At 42.5% G+C, this 21,362-nt stretch overlaps 2 protein-coding genes across 5 annotated transcripts in view; one reads left to right on the top strand and one right to left on the bottom strand.

Moving 5' to 3' along the window:
- CCT6B (chaperonin containing TCP1 subunit 6B) overlaps positions 1–21,362 on the top strand; it is a 60,247-nt gene that overhangs the window by 15,019 nt on the left and 23,866 nt on the right. The window contains exons 1-5 of one of the 4 annotated variants that reach the window (XM_053570988.1): positions 2,869–3,115; positions 5,525–5,588; positions 6,138–6,272; positions 13,689–13,862; positions 18,223–18,326. In XM_053570988.1, the coding sequence (XP_053426963.1) occupies positions 2,979–3,115; positions 5,525–5,588; positions 6,138–6,272; positions 13,689–13,862; positions 18,223–18,326 (614 nt within the window). In that variant the 5' untranslated portion in view covers positions 2,869–2,978. Of the gene's footprint in view, positions 1–2,868; positions 3,116–5,524; positions 5,589–6,137; positions 6,273–13,688; positions 13,863–18,222; positions 18,327–21,362 lie in introns of those variants that run through there. The other 3 variants (XM_053570989.1, XM_053570991.1, XM_053570990.1) reach the window with 3 other exon arrangements.
- ZNF830 (zinc finger protein 830) lies at positions 921–2,830 on the bottom strand. The gene has a single exon (XM_053570992.1). It carries the CDS (start codon positions 2,809–2,811, stop codon positions 1,681–1,683), a length of 1,131 nt encoding a protein of 376 aa, XP_053426967.1. The 5' UTR covers positions 2,812–2,830; the 3' UTR covers positions 921–1,680.

The raw sequence follows: 21,362 nt of genomic DNA, 5'->3' as shown, positions 1-21,362 counted from the left end.
GAGTCTCATCTTTATCCCCCGTTTTCCTTCTTTCACTTATAGTCACTAAAATGTTAGCTCTTCCTGTGAAACCCTTTCAGTTATGTTCCTTTTCTCCCAGTCCTTATCTAATTAAAAGGTTTAGTTACCTTGCTTTTGAAAATTTAGTTTTCTGGTAGCATCTCAGCTTCCTTCTGTGTTTCTTCCATTCTATATACTGCAACTAGTCTCCCAAGATTTATGTCTTTGTTCAAAACCTCCAGTTTGTTTCAACATTGCCTGTAGGAAGAATTCTTTCATTTAGCAGTCAAGGTTTTTCAAAACTTATCTCTTGGTATTCCCCTCCATAAAATCTGGGTTTTAGTGAAACTAGACTGAGTAAATATATGTAAAACACTTAGATCTTTATGTGGCCCATACTAAGAACTATATATGTCTTAAGCTATTACTGCTTACTTTTATTTGAATATATTGTTGACGATCTTTTTTTTTTTGCAGTTTTTGGCTGGGGCTGGGTTTGAACCGACCACCTCCGGCATATGGGGCTGGCACCCTACTCCTTTGAGCCACAGGTGCCACCCTATTTGAATATATTGTATGCATTTCTATCTCCAGAACAGTGTTAATTCCCTTTTCTTTTTTTTTTTTAATTCCCTTTTCTTATTTGAATACTTCAACCATTTTCTCCAAAGGATAGTGATTTAAACTATCAATGACCAGCAGTAGCCAATTGTTACTGCTGGAAAAACTTAAAATATCCTTCCTAAAATAGATAGAACCTATAAACCATGAACCCTAATTTACCACAAAATATTAAAATTTATGACTGGATAAGACAGAAATAAAATGTAATTTTTTTCCATTCAAGAAACAGTAATTTGTTCCATGTGTTATCTTAAAAAAAAAAAAAAAAAGCAAACTCCCCTTCCCCAAATAAATGGGCCCTGGATTTAGGGCAGTTACTCTCCAACTTTGGCATATACTTGTATTAGAATAACCTGAGAGATTTCACAAATAATACAGCTGCCTAGGTCCCACCTTAGAGGCCTCAGGCACCTTAAGTTTTTTCAGAGTTTAATAGGGGATCTTCATGTGCATCTACAGCTGACAATCACTGGGCTAGTCAAGAAAACTTTGGGTTAAGTAAGTTTGTCATGTTTGGCATACAAATTTCTTGATGTTCTCCTAAAGCATGTTTTTGAAAATCCTCCAGAAAAGAACTGATAAACCTATAGTGATTTATGTGTTTGAGTGGTACTATAAATAAACAAAAAAGAAAATCAACCTTTTGAGTTTGATTTAGAAAAATACATACACATCTCGAATAGCGCACTATTAATTTAACAGTCTACTGGTCTAACTTCTATTAATTAAAAACTTTCAACACTGAATTACTTAAGTAAATATATATTTAACTATGTACAGTACTCACAACTCAAAAATATACAGTTAAGCATGTTAATGTGTGTAAAAGTTGTCATTTTGCATGTTAACACTTCAAAAATTTCTAGAAAAACCTTTACCTCAAAAATATTTTACACCAATTTTCCAAAGAGCTGTAGCTCTCTGACTCATTTTATCTCAACAATCCAATTAGATATCCAAATCGTTAGGCACGAAGTAACAAATATACTGAGAAACAGCACTTTTTTTTACAATACCAGAAGTTGTTAAAATCCCAAATTTGGGGTCTTTAAAACATTATAACAAAGCCCCCTTCACCCTCCAATCCTGAGACAACAAATCCTGTAGTTCTCCCTCATCATCGCTGTCAGCATTCTCCTCTTCTTTTTTCTGCAGTTCTTTTATGGTCAGAATCTCTTTAAGCTTATTTATTTCATCCTGGCGATTCCACAGCTTTTCCACCCGACGGTAACACTCTATCTGCTCATCGATCTCCCCAATCTGGCGGTCCAACCGTCCCTCTTCATCCTCTTCAGCAACTATGGCTTCAGAAATAGTGTTGACCTGCCTCATGGCTTTTTGAAATTCGTCCCATTCTTTGTCCATCTGATCCTTTGGGGCATCAACCTTTCGTACCCTTGCATCAATCTCAGGGTCGTCAAAAAATCCTTCCGGTAATGCTTCCGCGGTGTTTTCTCTCCTCTGCACTATTTTTTCATGTATTTCTGCTTTCTCAATTGATCCTGAATGAGGAATTAAGGGGGCTTTGGGAGGATTTGTACTAAAGAAGTCGTTTGGCAGCACACTATTTGTTACCTCCCGCGAGGAGGAAAGTGAATGGTCCTTGCCCTGCGCACCGAGTGGCTGCTTGCTGGCGTCCCCCCTTTTTCGTTCTCCACCCTCCTCCTCGTCCTGGTCCTCGTCCTCGTCCTCATCCTCATCCTCATCCTCATAATCGGGGAGTAAACCCAGTCCCGAAGGCTTACTGGAGGTCGCTCTAGTGGGCTCCTTTACTGTTTTGTCAAAGTTGGTGAGCAAAGCGGACGTGGAGGGCTGTACCTGACCAACCGAGCAGGCCTTCGTTCTCTTGGAATCTTGGACGTCTGTATCTGACGCCTTCCTCTTGGCGATCTGGAGCGCTGAGCTGGCGGACGAACCTTGGCTGGCTTCTTTCGCACCTTTCAGCTCGGCCACTTTCTCTCGGTGCTGCTTTCCCAGGACGTGAGTCTGCCACAGGAGCTCGCTCTTAACCGGAGTGTTACACAGGGCACAACTCAGTTGCCCCAAACGATTGTACTTCGCGAATGGAGATTCTATCCGCTTCCGGTTGGTGCTCAGACGCTGCTTCTCCTTCATCAACCGCCGCAGTTCTTCCTGATTCACCACCCGCTTCCCCGCCGGGGTCCGAGAGGAGGCGGAGGACGCCATCTTGGCGACCTAACCAACGCAAGCCTAGCGTCTGTCGCGGCGGGGTGTAATAACGTCACTTCCTGTCAGGGTAATGATTGGCCGAGGCTCTGGACAGTGGGGCGTGGTGCCAAGGTTTATTGCTCAGACTCGGGATAGAGGCTGTTTTTGTCCTTAACGGTCACGCCATGGCTGCCATAAAAGCCGTGAACGCCAAAGCTGAGGTGGCGCGGGCCCAGGCGGCTTTGGCTGTCAATATATGCGCCGCCCGAGGGCTGCAGGATGTGCTGCGGACCAACTTGGGTCCTAAGGGCACCATGAAAATGTGAGGCGGCGGTTAGGCCGCCGGGGGTTTGTAGGGGGTCGGGGCGTCCTCGGAAGCAGAGGTTTCGCGGGCGTTGGAGCCCGTGGACGCACCTACGGGCCTGGTTTCTTTCATTCTCATTCCTGCCCTGCGGGCATCTGTAGCCCTTTTGGGGAAAATATGAAAAGCCTCTCCGAGAAAGGGCCTCCCCATAAATGAAGCGGCGACGTCCCCACTTTTCGCTAAGGTTCACGTACAGTTAGATAATTTATTAATGTTTCATTGGAAACATAAACCATTTAACTCCTCTGCATTTTAAGATTTTATGCCCTTAGTGTATAAACTCGACAGATAATCTTTTTTTTTTTTTGAGACAGAGTCTCAAACTGTCGCCCTGGGTAGAATGCTGTGGCGTCACAGCTCACAGCAACTTCAGACTATGGGCTTAAGCAATTCTCTTGCCTCAGCCTCCCAGGTAGCTGGGACTGCAGGCGCCCGCCACAACGCCCAGCTATTTTTTGTTGGCAGTTGTCATTGTCGTTTAGCTGGCCTGGGCCGGGTTCGAACCCGGCTACCTTGTTGTATGTGGCTAGCGCCAAGCCATAATCTTATTTTTGTACGGCTGTATGTTGAAGTGTAAAGGTACAGGCTTTGGAGCCAGCAAGGCACGGGTTCAAATGCAAGTTCTGTAACCTTGTAGTTGTTAGTAATCAGCTGGGTTACTTGAATGCTGTGTGCCCATGGGTCTTCATATTTGTTCATCCGTTCAGCATACACAGTATTTATTTAGCTTCATTTTCTTTACACAAGTGTGAGGAAAAGAGACTAGTGAGGGCAAAAAGGGCGTAAGAGGAGAGAGACATCCTCACAGGAAAGAGCAAAATAATAATGGTAAAAGAGGGCACTTATGTATTAGATGATGGGAACACAGAAATGACCAAAATACAGTTTCTGTTCTTAGATTTGGTAGAGAAAGATAAGCGAATTACACTGTATACAGATGCAGATGATTATACTGAGGAAAAGGACTGAAGGCAGAATGAAAAGCCTCACCTGATGATGATTAATCAGTCTTGAAAGAAGAATACGAATTAACCAGCTGGAGAAGGGAGTTGGTACCTTCTAGGTAGAATAAGAAAGTAGTATAAGAAAGCCCAGTGGTGTAAACCCAACAGAAATAAAATCAAAATGTGTGTTAAGGGAACCAAAAGATTTGGTTGTGGGAAGGCAAATGAGGTAGGGAAGATAGACAAAAGCCAGATTGAGAAAGGTCAAGTATGTCATTGATAAATTAGTTTGGATTTGCCTTGAAGATGATGACAACAAAAAAATCATTGAAAGATTTCGTTCATCAGGGAACTGAGTCACATTCCCTTTTAGAAAGATAAATGTAGGGCGGTGCCTGTGGCTCAGTCGGCAGGGCGGCGGCCCCATATACCGAGGGTGGTGGGTTCAAACCCAGCCCTGGCCAAACTGCAACCCAAAAATAGCCAGGTGTTGTGGCCGGCATCTGTAGTCCCAGCTACTCGGGAGGCTGAGGCAAGAGAATGGCTTAAGCCCAGGAGTTGGAGCTTGCTGTAAGCTGTGTGAGGCCACGGCACTCTACTGAGGGCCATCAAGTGAGACTCTGTCTCTACAAAAATAAATAAAAAAATAAAAAAGAAAGATAAATGTAGTGTGCAGTGTAGATTCAATGTAGAGATACCAGGATGCTAAGTAGTCCAGGGTAAAGATGATGACTACTGTGGAAATGGAGAGAAGGGGGCAGATTTAGGTTGAAGAATTGACAAAACTTGGTGATGTAATAAATGTGAGCCATGAGGGATACTATGTTGAGTGATTGAATGACTCAGAACGTTGGTGAAAATAGAAAACCTACAAGAAATTTGTAAGTCTATGCTCTGTCCACTTCTAAGTGTTCTTTGGCCAAACCATTATTCATAACTCATTTACTCTTTATTTTTGAGATAGAGTCTCACTATGTCGTCCTCTGTAGAATGCTGTGCTGTCACAGCTCATGGCAACCTTCAACTCTTGGGTTTAAGTGATTCTCTTGCCTCAGCCTCCCATGTAGCTGGATCTATAGACGCCTGCCACAATGCCTGCTTTTTTTTTGTTTGTTTCAGTTGTCATTTAGCAGGCCTAGGCTGGGCAGTAACCACGGCCTGGAGCCTCATCATTTACTCTTATCTTTAAACTTGTAAATTCTCCACCTGGGATGAAATTACCATAAGTAGTGGATCTGAAGAGAAATGATTTTCTGAGCTGCAAATAGTGGTAATTACATACCACTATAGTGGTATCTCCCTGGGGGACAGTGAAAGTTTTCCAAGCCCGGTTCCCTATAAGGATAGTGGAGTGGCAAGCACTGGGAATGTCTTGCTTTACTCTTGCTATGTGAGGGTAATAACATCACTGTTCTCTGGACAGGCTTGTTTCTGGTGCAGGTGACATCAAACTCACCAAAGATGGCAATGTGCTGCTCCATGAGATGGTGAGCTGACGCTGCTGACTTTGATAAATCTTAATAAGCCTTAATTAGGAACGTAGTAGAACCTATATATCGTTAGGCCAAGGTTATCAGCTAACATTGTAGTCTTGAGATAACACTTGTTGGATCAACGTCAAAAAAATGCTTTTTCGCTGTTTCCAAATCTTTGTTCAAGTAATAGCTTAGGGATACTTACACATTGATAGTATCTTTTAAAGGCACTGCCTTGTGTTCTTTGTAATCATGGAAAAATAAAAAAAATGCTTTGCAATTTTAGTAAATGTACTCATCCTTTACATTGAAGGGTTTAATCTTATTTTGGAAATGCCATTGCATTCTGAAGCAAAGACTTTTATAAAACGTTCAGACTTCATTACTTTTCACTTTAAAAATTTTGAACTTGACATTTAAGTATTGATAATATAAAGTTGGTAAATATGTAGAATAAGCTTATTTCATAATTTTACTGGTGACCCTTAGGTTATCGTATTTTTGGTGGCCTACTTCCTTATCTCATCCTCTCTTTTTTTAATCTCTTGCTTACTTCCCTAGCAAATTCAACATCCAACAGCTTCTTTGATAGCCAAAGTAGCAACAGCTCAGGATGATGTCACAGGAGATGGTACTACTTCAAATGTTTTAATTATTGGAGAATTACTAAGACAAGCTGATCTTTACATTTCTGAGGTATTAGAATTTAAGAGAATTCACATTTTGTTTGTTTTGAATGGAAAGTTTTTTTTCCTAGTAAAATTGTTTAATTTTACAGGGTAAAATTAATTTTCATCAAGATATTCTTGGGCAGATATAAGAAATAGTAACTTTTTGGCAAAATAATAACTTTTATTGGAATTATATACCTCTTAAATAAAAGAAAAAAAGATTCAGGGTTGAGTGAGATGGCTCATGCCTGTAATCCCAGAACTCTGGGAGGCTGAGATGGGTGGATTACCTGAGCTCAGGGGTTTGAGACTAGCCTGAGCAAGAGCGAGACCCTGTCTCTAAAAATAGTCTGGCGTTGTGCTAGCCTGTAGTCCCAGGTACTTGAGAGGCTGAAGCAAGAGAATCACTTGAACCCAAGAGTTTGAGGTTGCTGTGAGCTATGACACCAGAACACTTTACAGAGGGCAATAAAGCGAGACTCTGTCTCAAAAAAAAGTGTGATACCTCATCTTTAAAAAAAATAGCCAGATGTTGTGGCAGGTGCCTGTAGTCCCAGCTACTTGGCAGCCTGAGGCAAGAGGATCTCTTAAGCCCAAGAGTTTGAGGTTGCTATGAGCTATGATGCTATAGCACTCTCCCAAGGGCAACCAAGTAAAATAAAAAGGTTCAATCAGACTGCTATAACAGAGTATTTCAGTTTACAGTTTATAATAAGTGGTGAAGATTTGCTGTGGGTAAAATTATATTTGTTTGGAAGTTACATTGAAGAAGAATTACATCACATTTTGGGTGTTAAGAGTATGTTTGGTTCTAGATTACAGGAGTATAATCACTAACTCTTGGATGTTATCTGAAGTATAGGAAAAGGTGAAAACTAGGGTCATTTATGTTTTAAGGAATATAGTGACTCAGGTAAGAGACATGGAGGGGTCATATGCTCTATTTTTTTTTTTTTTTGAGAGAGTCTTCATTATGTTGCCCTGGGTAGAGTGTATGACATCACAGCTCACAGCAACCTCAAACTCTTGGCCCTAAGTGATTCTCTTGCCTCAGCCTCCCAAGTAGCTGGGACTACAGGTGCCCGCCACAATGCCTGGCTATTTTTTTGTTGCAGTTGTTTAGCTGGCCCTGGCCGGATTCAAACCCGCCACCCTTGATGTGGAGTGCTGGCGCCATAACCACTGTGCTACACATGCTGAGTCTATCTTGTTTGTTTTTTAAAGAATCTCTCCAGGGCGGCGCCTGTGGCTCAGTGAGTAGGGCACCGGCCCCATATGCCGAGGGTGGCGGGTTCAAACCCAGCCCTGGCCAAACTGCAACAAAAAAAATAGCCGGGCGTTGTGGTGGGCGCCTGTAGTCCCAGCTACTCGGGAGGCTGAGGCAAGAGAATCGCTTAAGCCCAAGAGCTGGAGGTTGCTGTGAGCCGTGTGACGCCACTGCACTCTACCCGAGGGCAGTACAGTGAGACTCTGTCTCTACAAAAAAAAAAAATAAATAAAAAAAATAAAGAATCTCTCCAGAGGGCTGCTCAACCTCTCGTACTCAGGGGCATTGTGAAATTATGCTGGCTTCCTGTGTATGTTACTTTGTCTTACATAACTTTCTAGCTTCATTTTCCTTTATAAAAACCATCAACTCTAGCCAGAATCCTCCATTCGCTAGCTTCCGGAATTGTCCTGCACATTTCTACCTCTGTGCCTTTGTTCAGTCTTTATGCTTTCCTTGGCGTTACTTATCTCTTTCCTCTGATGGTTCTCAGGAACCATTTTGGTGAAGCATAACCTGATCAAGTGCTAAAAATATTACTTTTTTGTGTTTCATTTACTGTTGGAAATTTATTTATTTATTTTTTTTTTTTTGTAGAGACAGAGTCTCACTTTATTGCCCTCTGTAGAGTGCTGTGGCGTCACATGGCTCACAGTAACCTCCACCTCTTGGGCTTACGTGATTCTCCTGCCTCAGCCTCCCGAGTAGCTGGGACTACAGACACATGCCACAACGCCCGGCTATTTTTTTGTTGCAGTTTGGCCAGGGCTGGGTTTGAACCCGCCACCCTCGGTATATGGGGCCGGCGCCCTACTCACTGAGCCACAGGCACCGCCCACTATTGGAAATTTATTAATTTAGTACTTGCACTTATCTTCATTAGGGTGCTTTTGCTGTAAGCAGTAGAAACTTGACTAAAACTGAAACAATAGGAAAATTATTATTATTTTTTTGAGACAGAATCTCAAGCTGTCACCCTGGGTAGAGTGCTGTGGCATCACAGCTCACAGCAACCTCAAACTCTTGGGCTTAAGTGATTCTCTTGCCTCAGCCTCCCAAGTAGCTGGGACTATAGGAGCATGCCACAATGCCTGGCTATTTTGTTGTTGTTGCAGTAGTCATTGTTGTTTATCTGGACCAGGCCGGGTTCAAACCCACCAGCCTTGCTGTATGTGGCCGATGCCCTACCCACTGAGCTATGGGTGCCGCCCAATAAGAAAATTATTATCTCCCATAATAGAACATTGAGAGATAAGGCAGGCTTTTCAGGCTAATTATAAAATTCAATCTGTCATCAGGTACCCGGATCCTTTGTCTCTTAGCTCTTGGACTAACAATGCTCTTTCATCCTGAGGATTATTTCCATCCTGGTGAGGGCAAGGGAAAGCCATTCTCAGTATAATTCCCCAAAAGGTACTAAAGGTATTTTTAGTATGATTGAGCCAACTTTAGTCTTTTTTATTTATTTATTTATTTTTTTGCAGTTTTTGGCCGGGGCTGGGATTGAACCTGCCACTTCTGGCATATGGGGCCAGTGCCCTAGTCTTTTTTTTTTTTTTTTTTTTTTTTATTGAGTCAGAGTCTCACTATGTCATCCTCAGTAGAGTGCCTTGGCATCACAGCTCACAACAACCTCAAACTCTTGGGCTCAAGAAATTCTCTTGCCTCAGGCTCCCAAGTAGCTGGGACAACAGGCATCTGCCACAATGCCCGGCTATTTTTTTTGTTGTTGCAGTCATCATTGTTGTTTAGCTGGCCCAGGCTGGGTTTGAACCTACCTGCCTCGGTGTATGTGGCTGGCGCCGTTACCACTGAGCTACGGGCGCCAAGCCTAGCTAACTTTAGTTTTATGTCTGTCCTAAAATAATAGAAGTTTTTAGGGGAATTATCTTAACCTCATCAGAAATAGAGTTAGCTTCTTTCAAAGTACAAGTGGAAGAGGGATATCCAGGTAGAATTACGGTTCAGTCAGGAAGAAATGAGTCTGGGAAGGATGAGATGCCGACAGACATAATTATAACAGGGTCTGGCCATACAGTGATAGAGCTAGGCACAGGGTATGAAGCACTGAGGCTGGAGGGATAGCCTGAACTAGCATAAGGTAGTCAGGAAGCACTCTCTGGAGGAAATAAGCCCTGGGCTAAATCTTTTTAGTGAGGAGAAATGATCCAAATGGAAAAGCAAAGGCCGAGGAGAATGGCATTTGGGGAGAAAGAACAACATGAGCCGAGGCACAGAGAAGAGCGGCAACATGGAATTGCCTGGTGTTACAAGCAGTTTGGTGTTGCAGGTTAAAGTGAGGTGGACGATAGTGGGAAAGAGGCTGGAAAAGAGAAGGGAGCCAGATCACTGAGAGCATGTAGTGTGCTAACCGGAAGCTTATGTTTTTATCTTGTATTGTTATAGACCAAATATATCAGCATATTTTTATTTTGAGACACAGTCTCAGTCTGTTGCCCTAGGCTGGAGTGCAGTGGCATCAGCCTAGCTCACACAACCTCAAACTCTTGGGTTCAAGCGATTCTCCTGCCTCAGCCTCCCCAATGCTTGGCTAAATTTTCTATTTTTAGTACAGGTGGATGTGTGGGTGTGGCAGGTGTTTTGCTCTTGCACAGGCTGGTCTCAAACTCCTGGGCTCAAGTGATCCTCCTGCCTTCACTTCCCAGAGTGTTATGATTATAGGTACGAACCACTGTGTCCAGCCCATCTCAGCATATTAATGTCTGATATGGTCAGATTGGCATTTTAAATATCTGGGGGCCAGTTTTTTCTTTTTTCTTTTTTTTTGTAGAGACAGAGTTTCACTTTGTGGCCCTCGGTAGAGTGCCATGGCATCACACAGCTCACAGCAACCTCCAACTCCCGGGCTTAAGTGATTCTCTTGCCTCAGCCTCCTGAGTAGCTGGGACTACAGGCGCCCGCCATAACACCCGGCTATTTTTTTGTTGCAGTTCGGCAGGGGCCGGGATTGAACCCGCCACCCTTGGTATATGGGCCTGGTGCCCTACCAACTGAGCCACAGGCGGCGCCCTAGGGGCCAGTTTTAAGGCAGTCAAAATGCCAGATGAGAGATTATGAGGTCCTAGACCAAAGACCTTTTTTTTGTAGAGACAGAGTCTCACTTTACTGCCCTTGGTAGAGTGCCATGGCATCCCTACTCACTGAGCCACAGGCGCCGCCCGACCAAAGACATTTTTGAAAATGGTTAATAAACACAGGCTTAGAGTCTGGTCTCAGGGGTTTAAACCCTGGTTCCATTTCTTACTATCCTGGTGATGTAAGGAAGATTATCTTTTTTTTTTTTTTTTTTGTGGAGACAGAGTCTCACTGTACCGCCCTCAGGTAGAGTGCCGTGGCATCACTTGGCTCACAGCAACCTCCAACTCTTGGGCTTACGCGATTCTCTTGCCTCAGCCTCCCGAGCAGCTGGGACTACAGGCGCCCGCCACAACGCCCAGCTATTTTTTTTTGTTGCAGTTTGGCCAGGGCTGGGTTTGAACCCGCCACCCTCGGCATATGGGGCCGGCGCCCTACTCACTGAGCCACAGGCGCCACCCAGGAAGATTATTTTATCCCTTTGATTTCCTCATCTGTGAAATAGGAATAATAATAATACCCACTCCATATGTTGTTGAGAAGATTAAATTATTCACGTAAAGCCCATAGAATCATGCCCAACAGAAGTGCTCAACAAATGTCATCTTATAAAGATTATGATAGGACTGATGGAAAGGAGGGGCCTGGTGTGGTGGCTCCTGCTTGCAATCCTAGCACTCTGGAAGATGAGGTGGGTGGATTGCCTGAGCTCAGGAGTTCAGAGACGGGCCTGAGCAAGAGTGAGACCCGTCTCTACTAAAAATAGTAAAACTAGTTGGGTATTATGGTGGCTCCCTGTAGTCCCCAGCTACTCAGGAGGCTGAGGCAAGAGGGTTGCTTGGGCCTAGGAGTTTGACGTTGCTGTGAGCTATGATGTGCCCAGCCCAGAATACATTTTTTTTTTTTTGACACAATTTCTATCTGTTGCCTCAGGTAGAAGCAGCAGCATCATCATAGCTCACTGCAGACTCAAATTCCTGGACTCACGTGATCCTCCTGCCTCACCCTTCAACTACTCTGTACTACAGGCACACACCACCACACCTAGCTATTTTTTTTTTATTTTTATAGAGACAGGTGTCTCACTTTGCTATGGTTGATCTCAAACTTCTGAGCTCAAGGCATCTTCCTGCTTCAGCTTCCCAGAGTGTTAGGATTACATGTGCGAGCCACCATGTCTGGCCTAAACTATTGTTTTTTAAAAAATTATTTTGTCTGGTGTGCCTGTAGCTCAGTGAGTAGGGTGCCAGCCACATACACCAAGGGTGGCCTGGGCCAGCTAAAACAACAATGACAACTGCAACAAAAAAATACCCAGGTGTCGTGGTGGGGGCCTGTAGTCCCAGTTACTTGGGAGGCTGAGGCAAGAGAATCGCGTAAGCCCAAGAGTTTGAGATTGCTGTGAGCTGTGATGCTACAGCACTCTACTGAGGGTGACATAGTGAGACTCTGTCTCAAAAAAAATTTTTTTTTGTCGTAATTTTAGACCTTTGGAAAAGTTACAAGAATATTACAAAGAATTCCTGTTTTTTTTTTCTTTTTCTAAGATAGAGTCTTGCTCTGTTGCCCCAAATAGAGTATAGGGGCATCACTGTAGCTCACTGCAACCTCAAAACTCCTGGGCTCAAGTGATCTTTCTGCCTCAGACTCATAGTAACTAGGACTATATACATAGTCACCATGCCTGGCTATTCCTCTCTCTCTTTTCTCTCTCTTTATTTTCTTTCTTTTCTCAGAGTCTCACTCTGTTGCCCTGGGTTGAATGCGGTGTCATAGCTCACAGCAACCCCAAACTCCTAGGTTCAAGTGATTTCTTCTTGCCCCAGACTCCAAAGTAGCTGGGATAATAGGTACCCACCACTTTGCCTGGCTGTTTTTTAGAGATGGGGTCTCACTCTTGCTCAGGCTGGTCATGAACTCCTGAGTTCTAGCAGTTCACCCACCTTGGCCTCCCAGAGTGCTGGGATTGCAGTCGTGAGCCACCATGCCTGGCCTTATTTTTTTCTATTTTTAGTAGATATGGGGGTCCCCTTTTGCCAGTCTCCAACTTCTGAGCTCAAGCTATCCTCCTTCCTCAGCCTACCAGAGCACTAGGATTATGGGCGTGAGCCACCAAGTCCAGCACCTGTACACTTTTAACCCTGATTCTCCAGGTGTTATTATCATCTCTCTTTCCTTATCTGCTCCACTCCCTCAGATGTATATATTTTTATGTCAGTGTGCATATTTTTTTCTAAATGGCATGGGAATAAGTTGCAGACATGATCTAAATATTTTGACATGTATTTCTTAAAATCAGGGAATTACATAATCTTAGTATGATTACAGAAAACAGGAAATCAGTATAACACATTGGCACTAATCTAATCTTTAGATTTTATTTAATTTTCTTATAGAAATTTAGTGTTCTTTATAGAAAAAAGAAAATCTAGGTTCATCCATTGTATTCAGTTGTCATGTGCCCAGTCCCCCAGTTCCCAGTCTCCTTTCAGCTGAACTAATTCTGGGCTGCCTTTTGTGCTTCAAGACATTATTACTTTTAAGGAGTACAGGCCATTATTTTGTAAAAAGTGCCTCAGTTTGGATTTGCCTATTTCCTCCATTAGACCCAGCTTATACATTTTGGGCAGGGATACTGCAAAAGCATTATGTTCTATGGAATGCATCATATCAGGAGGCACAGGCTGCTTCTCTCATTACTGTGATGTCAACTTTGATCACTGAGTGAAGGGCTAGACACCACAGTGGTCTGACTACCACTTTTCTCCAAATCAGTGCTGGTTATTTTTTTCTGCATTGAAAGGAATCTTTTCTTTAGTACTCATTCCACATGATAACAATGTAGTCATAATATTTGGAAATAAAAAGGACTTTTATAATTTTTTTGTGCTAGATTTGCAGCTTTTCTATAAATTTGAGATTATTTCAGATAAAACGAGTCAAAATAACTTTTATAAATCATGCTTATAATATATGGCATTAATGTAACTTTTTGGCATACCTATTAGTAGGAGAGGATGGTTACTTTTGCTTGGAATGACATACTTTTTAATTTATAATTTCATGTTGACATAACAGGGCCTGCACCCTAGAATAATAGCTGAAGGGCTTGAAGTTGCAAAAATGAAAGCGCTTGAAGTTTTGGAAGAAATCAAAGTGAAAAAGGACATGAAAAGAACAATCCTCTTAGATGTGGCTAGAACATCACTACAAACTAAAGTTCATGTTGAACTGGCTGATGTTTTAACAGAGGTATGTAATTAAACTTTTGCATTCAGAATAAGTGTAGCCTAAAACATATTTTTCTTTTTTTAAATAAGATAATCAAATATTGCATGTAGTTCTTTTGAACTTAAAATATGGAAGGCAGGGCTCAGTGCCCATAGCACAGTGGTTACAATGCCAGCCACATATACTGAGGGTGGTGGGTTTGAACCTGGCCCGGGCCAGCTAGACAACGATGACAGCTGCAACAAAAAATATCCCGGTGTTGTGGCAGGCGCCTGTAATCCAGCTGCTTGGGAGGCTGAGGCAAGAGAATCGCTTAAGTCCAATAGTTTGAGGTTGCTGTGAGCTGTAACAGCACAGCACTCTACAGAGGGTGACATAGTGAGACTCTGTCTCAAAAAAAAAAAATGGAAGGCTGATCTTTACTGTTTCGGCTTATTTATAGACTGATTTGATTGGTCAGAACATTACAAAACATTAGTGTTTGTAATTTTTTGAAAGTGTCATAAGACCTTTTAAGTGACTTGAAAGTTAAGAGAGGTTTGACTACTTGAATACCATCTGTAGAAGCTCTTGGGTATTATACTGGTCTCTTTAAACCTAAGAGTCCATATTTTATTATATGAGATGACACCTGGGAAAGTTGTTTTAGCAGCTTGCTTGGGAGGTAAGGTTACCACTTTAATGAAGCATGATTGATCTGCTATCTAATGTTCACATCTAAGAAAGTCACACTTTGTTTTGTTTACTTGTAAAAGTAGAATATATGTTATGTATTACACAAAGACAAGATTGGCTGGATATTTTGGGAAAGCTTTTATCAGGTAGCTGTTGTTTGATGATATTATTGTTCCTTAGCTTTGCAATTTGTGAATTTATTAGTTTACTGGGAATGACGAATTCATAGCAAGTAAATTCACAAGATGTTGCCATACAAAGCAGAATGCTATCTTATTAATTTACTTTGAGAAATACAAATGCCAAATGGACTTGAATACCTGAGTTGTTTCTGGCCAATTCTTATCATTAGGAAAACCAGTTTGGAAAATCAGATTAGAATTAGACAATTTCTTGCTTAACAGTCAGAAGAAAGGCTCTGCTGTGTTTTTTGCTATTGGTTCAGGTGGCCCAGAACCTTCATGCCATCTGCTTTGGGCCCATTCTTTTTTGGAATTAAAGAAACACTGATATTTTCACTATTCCATGGCCTTATTAGGCTTCAAAACCAAATACAATAGAACCTCCATAAGTTGACCACCCAAGGGACTATAAAATATTGGTCAACATACGCAGGTGATCAACGTAAGGAACTAGGTCCTCTGTACTCTGATATGTATATGTGGTGCTATGCATGTCTGCTCTATGAAAATGAGGTCAACTAAAGAAGATGGCCAATGAAGGGCAGTGATTGACTATGGACGTTTTTTTTTTTTTTTTTTCTTTTGAGACAAAGTATTACTATGTTGCCCTGGGTAGAGTGCTGTAGTGTCGCAGCTCACAGCAACCTCAAACTCTTGGGCTTAAGCGATTCTCTTGCTTCAGCCTCCCAAGTAGCTGTGACTACAAGCGCCTGCCACAACACCCAGCTATTTTTTGGCTATAGTTATTGTTGTTGTTTGGCAGGCCCGGGCTGGCTTCAAACCCGCCAGCCCCAGTGTATGTGACTGGTGCCCTAGCCACTGAGCTATAGGTGCCAAGCCTACTGTGGAGGTTCTAATATATTATGTTACCTCAGGTAAACTTTTCTAAGACATAGGGTTGGGTTTTTTTGCTTTATATTTTAGAGTGGTTATACCTTAGCTTTTATTTTATTTTATTTTTTTGTAGAGACAGAGTCTCACTTTATGGCCCTCTGTAGAGTGCCGTGGCCTCACACAGCTCACAGCAACCTCCAACTCCTGGGCTTAAGCGATTCTCCTGCCTCAGCCTCCCGAGCAGCTGGGACCACAGGCGCCCGCCACAACGCCCGGCTATTTTTTGGTTGCAGTTTGGCTGGGGCTGGGCTTGAACCCGCTACCCTCGGTATATGGGGCCGGCACCCTACTGACTGAGCCACAGGCGCCGCCCTATACCTTAGCTTTTAATTTGCATAGCATGTTATTTTCATATTTTCTGAGGTAAGCAATACGGTGTGTTGTGCTGTGCTTCTTAAATGGTAAATCCCTGCAGATATGTGGCAGAATAATGAGGTATCTTTCTGAAGTATCATTTTTACTTTACAATTTTGAGGAAGAGCATTCTTTTCTTTTCTTTTCTTTTTTGTTTTTTTGCGGTTTTTTTTTGGCTGGGGCTGGGCTTGAACTCGCCACCTCTGGCATACGGGGCCGGGGCCCTACTCCTTTGAGCCACAGGCACCGCCTAGGAAGAGCATTATTTTCACATTGAAACAAACATGCGCATGTTGTGGCATGACATAGTCCCTTTGTGATAAAACATATAACTTAAAATCCCATGTTATGATAGTCAGAAAATTCGAGCTCTTTTCTTCGATTATATTTTCTCCTTTTCCGTTAAGATGTCTTTTAGTAGAAAAGTTTGGGTAGTATTGGTATGGTAAAAAGAACAATGGGAGACACTTGAATTCTAGTCTTGGTTCTGCTGGTAGGTGTTAGATTTCATTTTAAGACTATAATTTTATAAATTTTTGTAAATTTTGTAATATTTTTCTTTTTGTTATTAGAGATTGGGTCTTTCTCTGTCACCCAGGCTGGAGTGCAGTGGTGCATTCATAACTCACTGCAGCCTCCAACTTCAGGATTCAAGGGATCCTCCCATTTCAGCCTTCTAACTAGCTAAGACTTCAAGCACCTTGCCTGGCTAATTAAAAAAATTTTTTTGGCGGAGATTGTGTCTCCCTGTGTTACCCAGTCTGGCCTTGAACTTCTTGCCTTAAGCAACCCTCCCACCTTGGACTCCAAAAATGCTGGAATTATGAGCATGAGCCATGGCAGCAGGTGTGAGACTGTAACTTCTTTTTTTTTTTTTGAGACAGAATATTAAGCTGTCTCCCTGGATAGAGTGCCGTGGCATCATAGCTCACAGCAACCTCCAACTCTTGGGCTCAAGAATTCCTTTTGCCTCAGTTTTTCTATTTCTATTTTTTATTTTATATTATTCATTTGTTTTGAGACAGAGTCTCACTGTGTCACCCTCAATAGAGTGCCATGGCATTATAGTTCACAGCAACCTCAAACTCTTAGGCTTAAGTGATTCTCTTCCCTCAACCTCCCAAGTAGCTGAGATTACAGGCGCCTGCCACAATGCCCAGCTATTTTTTTGTTGGAGTTGTTGTTGTTGTTTAGCAGGCCTGGGCCAGGTTCAAACCCGCCAGCCCCAGTGTACGTGGCCAGTGCTCTAACCACTGAGCTACAGGCGCCATCAGGTTTTTCTGTTTTTAGTAGAGATGGGGTCTCACTCTTGCTCGGGCTGGTCTTGAACTCGTGAGCTCAAGCAAACCACCTGCCTTGGCCTCCCAGAGTGTTAGGATTACAGGTGTGAGCCACCACACCTGGCTGAGACTGTAGCTTCTTAAAGTTTTATCTCAATTGTGAAATAGAGTTTGGAACTGATAGTCTCTGAAGTTTTTTAAGATTCTAAAAGTGTCCATTGGCAGGCTGGGCATGGTGGGTCACACCTGTAATCCTAGCACTCAGGGAGCTGAGGCAGGTGGATTGCTTGAGCTCAGAAGTTCAAGATCAACCTGAGTAAGAACAAAACCCTGGGCGGCACCTGTGGCTCAGTAAGTAGGGCGCCAGCCCCATATGCCGAGGGTGGTGGGTTCAAACCCAGCCCCGGCCAAACTGCAGCAAAAAAAAAATAGCCCGGCGTTGTGGCGGGTGCCTGTAGTCCCAGCTGCTCGGGAGGCTGAGGCAAGAGAATCTTGGAAGCCCAAGAGTTAGAGGTTGCTGTGAGCCGTGTGACGCCACAGCACTCTATCTGAGGGCGGTACAGTGAGACTCTGTCTCTACAAAAAAAAAAAAAAAAGAACAAAACCCCATTTTTTTTTTTTTTTTTGCAAGACTCCATTTTTGAAAAATAGCTGAACATTGTGACGGGTGCCTGTAGTCTCACCTACTTGAGAGGCTGAGACAAGAGGATTGCTTGAGAGCCTAGGAGTTTGAGATTGCTGTGAGCTATAACATCACAGCACTCTACCGACAGTGACAAAGTGAGACGTTGTCTCAAAAAGAAAAATAAATTAAAAGTGTCCATTTGGTATTGGTTATTATTAATGTCCATAGTAAAGTGGTATTTGTGGGCTTTACCGAAAACATCCTTTGAAGCTTAAAGGCTTTACCTGTTTAGTCTGGTGACAGATTACTTGGGGCATTGACTTATTTTAGTAGTTCAGATAATTTACTGTTCTTGTTTACTTCTTTTTCAGGCTGTGGTGGATTCTGTTTTGGCTATTAGAAGACCGGATTACCCTATTGATCTCTTCATGGTAGAAATCATGGAGATGAAGCATAAATCAGAAACAGATACAAAGTAAATTGCATAAGCTTTGATGATGTATGGGTTGTAGAATATTTGTTTTTCTTCAGACATTCTTTTATTAATTTCATTACTTTTATTCAACATCAATCTATTCATTCAACATGCAGTAACTGAGTTCTTACCATGAGCTAGTCACTGTTCTAGGTGCTGAGAATGAAGGGCAAACAAAACAGAATTTCTCTCCCCAAGAAACTTACATTTTACATTAAAATAGAAAAGCATAATCATGTGTGTGATTTTATAGTGGTCATAGAAGGCCATTCTGATTAGAAACTAGAGAGCTAAGAGATCTCTGATCTCTGAAGAAATATGAGTATCTGGAACTAATTTTTTTTTTTTTTTTTTTTGAGACAGAGTCTCAGTTGTCCTGGGGTAGAGTGCCCTGGCATCTTAGCTGAGAGCAACTTCAGACTCCTGGGCTTAAGCAATCCTTTTGCCTCAGCTCCAAGTAGCTGGGACTACAGGCATGTGCCACTATGCCTAGCTAATTTTTCTATTTTTGGTAGAGATGGGGTCTTGTTCTTGCTTAGGCTGATCTTGAACTCCTGAGCTCAAGCAATCCACCTGTCTCGGCCTCCCAGAGTGCTAGGATTATAGGTGGGAGCTGATTTACCTGGCCTGGAATAAGTAGAGAGAAGTAAGAGTTGAAAAGACCCTGAGGCAAAAGTGTGCCTGGGGTGTTCCAGTGTGCCTGGAGCATGGTAAGAGTAAAAAACAGATGATGTCAGAGAGGTAAGAGAGACTAACTGGGATTTGGGATTTAACTCTTTAAACTTTGTATTATAGAAAATTCTAAACATATATAAATACAGAGATAATAGAATAGGGAACTCTCACCTGTTACCCATCTTTCCAATTTCCAATATGTGGCCAGTCTTACTTTAATTATATCTCTCCTCCCTCTTACCCTTGATTATTTTGAAGCAAATCCAGACATCATATTTCATCTATAAATACTTTATAAAATAATAAGTCCTTCCTTTTCCTGTTATATCCACAAAATATATCACATCTAAAAAATTAATAATAACTTATTGATACCATTACATATCTGATTTGTATTCCAATTTTAACAATTATCTGTTTTTATTTTTTTTTAGTTTTGTTTGGGTTAGTAGTCAAACAGTTTACATACTGCATTTGGTTGCTGTATCCGTAAAATTTCTGTTAATTTATAGTTTCTCTCTTCCTCTTATTGTTTTTTTTTGCCTTGATAATGATTTTTTATTTTTTATTTTTTGAGATAGGGTGTCACTCTAGACCAAGGCTAGAGTGCAGTGGTGTTGTCATAGCTAATTGTGACGTCAAATCTTGGACTCAAGCAGTCCTCTTGCCTTAGCATTTTTTTTTTTTTTTTTTTTGGCGACAGAGTCTCAAGCTGTCACCCTAGGTAGAGTGCTGTGGTGTCACAGCTCACAGCAACCTCAAACTCTTGGGCTTGAGTGATTGTCTTGCCTCAGCCGCCCAAGTAGCCGGGACTACAGGCGCTTGCCACAATGCCCAGCTATATTTTTTTGTTGTTGTTGCAGTTGTCATTATTGTTTTAGCTGACTGGGGCCGGGTTCAAACCCACCGAGCCTGGTGTATGTGGCTGGTGCCCTACCCAGTGAACTACGGGCACTGCCCAGCCTTTTTTTTTTTTGAGACAAAGTCTCACTTGGTCACCCTCGGTAGAATGGCATTGCGTCTTAGCTCACAGCAACCTCAAACTCTTGGGTTCAAGTAATCCTCTTGCCTCAGCCTTCCAAGTAGCTGGGACTTACAGGCGCCTGCCACAACACCTGGCTATTTTTTAGAGACCAGGTGTCACTCTGGATCAGGCTGGTCTCAAATCTGTGAGCTTGAGCAATCTACCCACCTTGGCCTTCCGTTCTAGGATTATAGGTGTGAGCTACCACGCCCGGCCTGCCTTAGCCTTCTGAATAGCTGGGACTACAGGCATCTACCACTACGCCCAGCTTATTTAAAAAATTTTTTGGAGGGACTTGCTATGTTTTCTGGGCTGAGGTCTTGAACTAGTAGCCTCAACTTATCTCTCACCTGGGCCTCTCAAAATGTGGAATTATACTAAAATTTAAAAACCTTAACGTCACATTAATCTTGATGTAGATTTTACGTAATTTTTACACAGAATGTTGTCCATAAGGACCATATTGCCATATGTAACAAGGGTAAGATGCTCACAACTTTACAGATATTAAAGAACCAAAGTTTGATTTAAAAACTGTGGAATTATAGGCCTGAGCCAGTGCACCTAACCTGTCTTGATAATTATTTTGAAGCAGTGTGAAGAATTTTAGTAGTAAGATTTTTGATTACTTAGGCAATTTTTTTCTTTTTTTCTTTGAGACAGAGCCTCAAACTGTTGCCCTGGGTAGAGTGTCGTGGCATCACAGCTCACAGCAATCTCCAACTCCTGGGCTCAAGCGAGTCTTTTGCCTCCGCCTCCCAAGTAGCTGGGACTACAGGCACCCGCCACAACGCCCAGCTATTTTTTGGTTGCAGCCATCATTGTTGTTTGGCGGGCCCAGGCTGGATTCAAACCCGCCAGCTCAGGTGTACGGGGCCGGCGCCTTAGCCACTTGAGCCACAGGTGCCGAGCCACAATTTTCTTTTCTTTTCTTTTTTTTCTTTCTTTCATTTTTTTTTTCTTTTTTTTGAGACACAGTACTGCTTTGTCACCCAGGCTAGAGTGCAGTGGCATCATCATAGCTCACTATAACCTGAAACTCCTGGGTTCAAGCAATACTGTCTCAGCTTCCCAAGTAGTGGGGACTATAGGTGTGTGCCAACAAACATGGTTAAGTTTTTCTTTTTTCTTCATCTTTTCTTTTTCTTGAGTATCACTATGTCACCCTCGGTAGAGTGCTGTGGCGTCACAGCTCACAGCAACCTCAAACTCTTGGGCTTAAGTGATTCTCTTGCCTCAGGCACCCACTGCAACGCCCGGCAATTTTTTGTTGCAGTTGTCATTGTTGTTTAGCAGGCCTGGGCTGGGCTCGAACCTGCCAGCCTTGGTGTATGAGG

This window comes from Nycticebus coucang, chromosome 18 (assembly GCF_027406575.1).
Source record: "Nycticebus coucang isolate mNycCou1 chromosome 18, mNycCou1.pri, whole genome shotgun sequence".
Lineage (NCBI taxonomy): Eukaryota > Metazoa > Chordata > Mammalia > Primates > Lorisidae > Nycticebus > Nycticebus coucang.
Note: the sequence above shows the minus strand (reverse complement) of the source record. Positions and strands in the feature narration are given on the sequence as shown.

Excerpts from the sequence above, each read along its gene's own strand:
- ZNF830 (XM_053570992.1), bottom strand. The coding sequence starts at position 2,811 with ATGGCGTCCTCCGCCTCCTCTCGGACCCCGGCGGGGAAGCGGGTGGTG.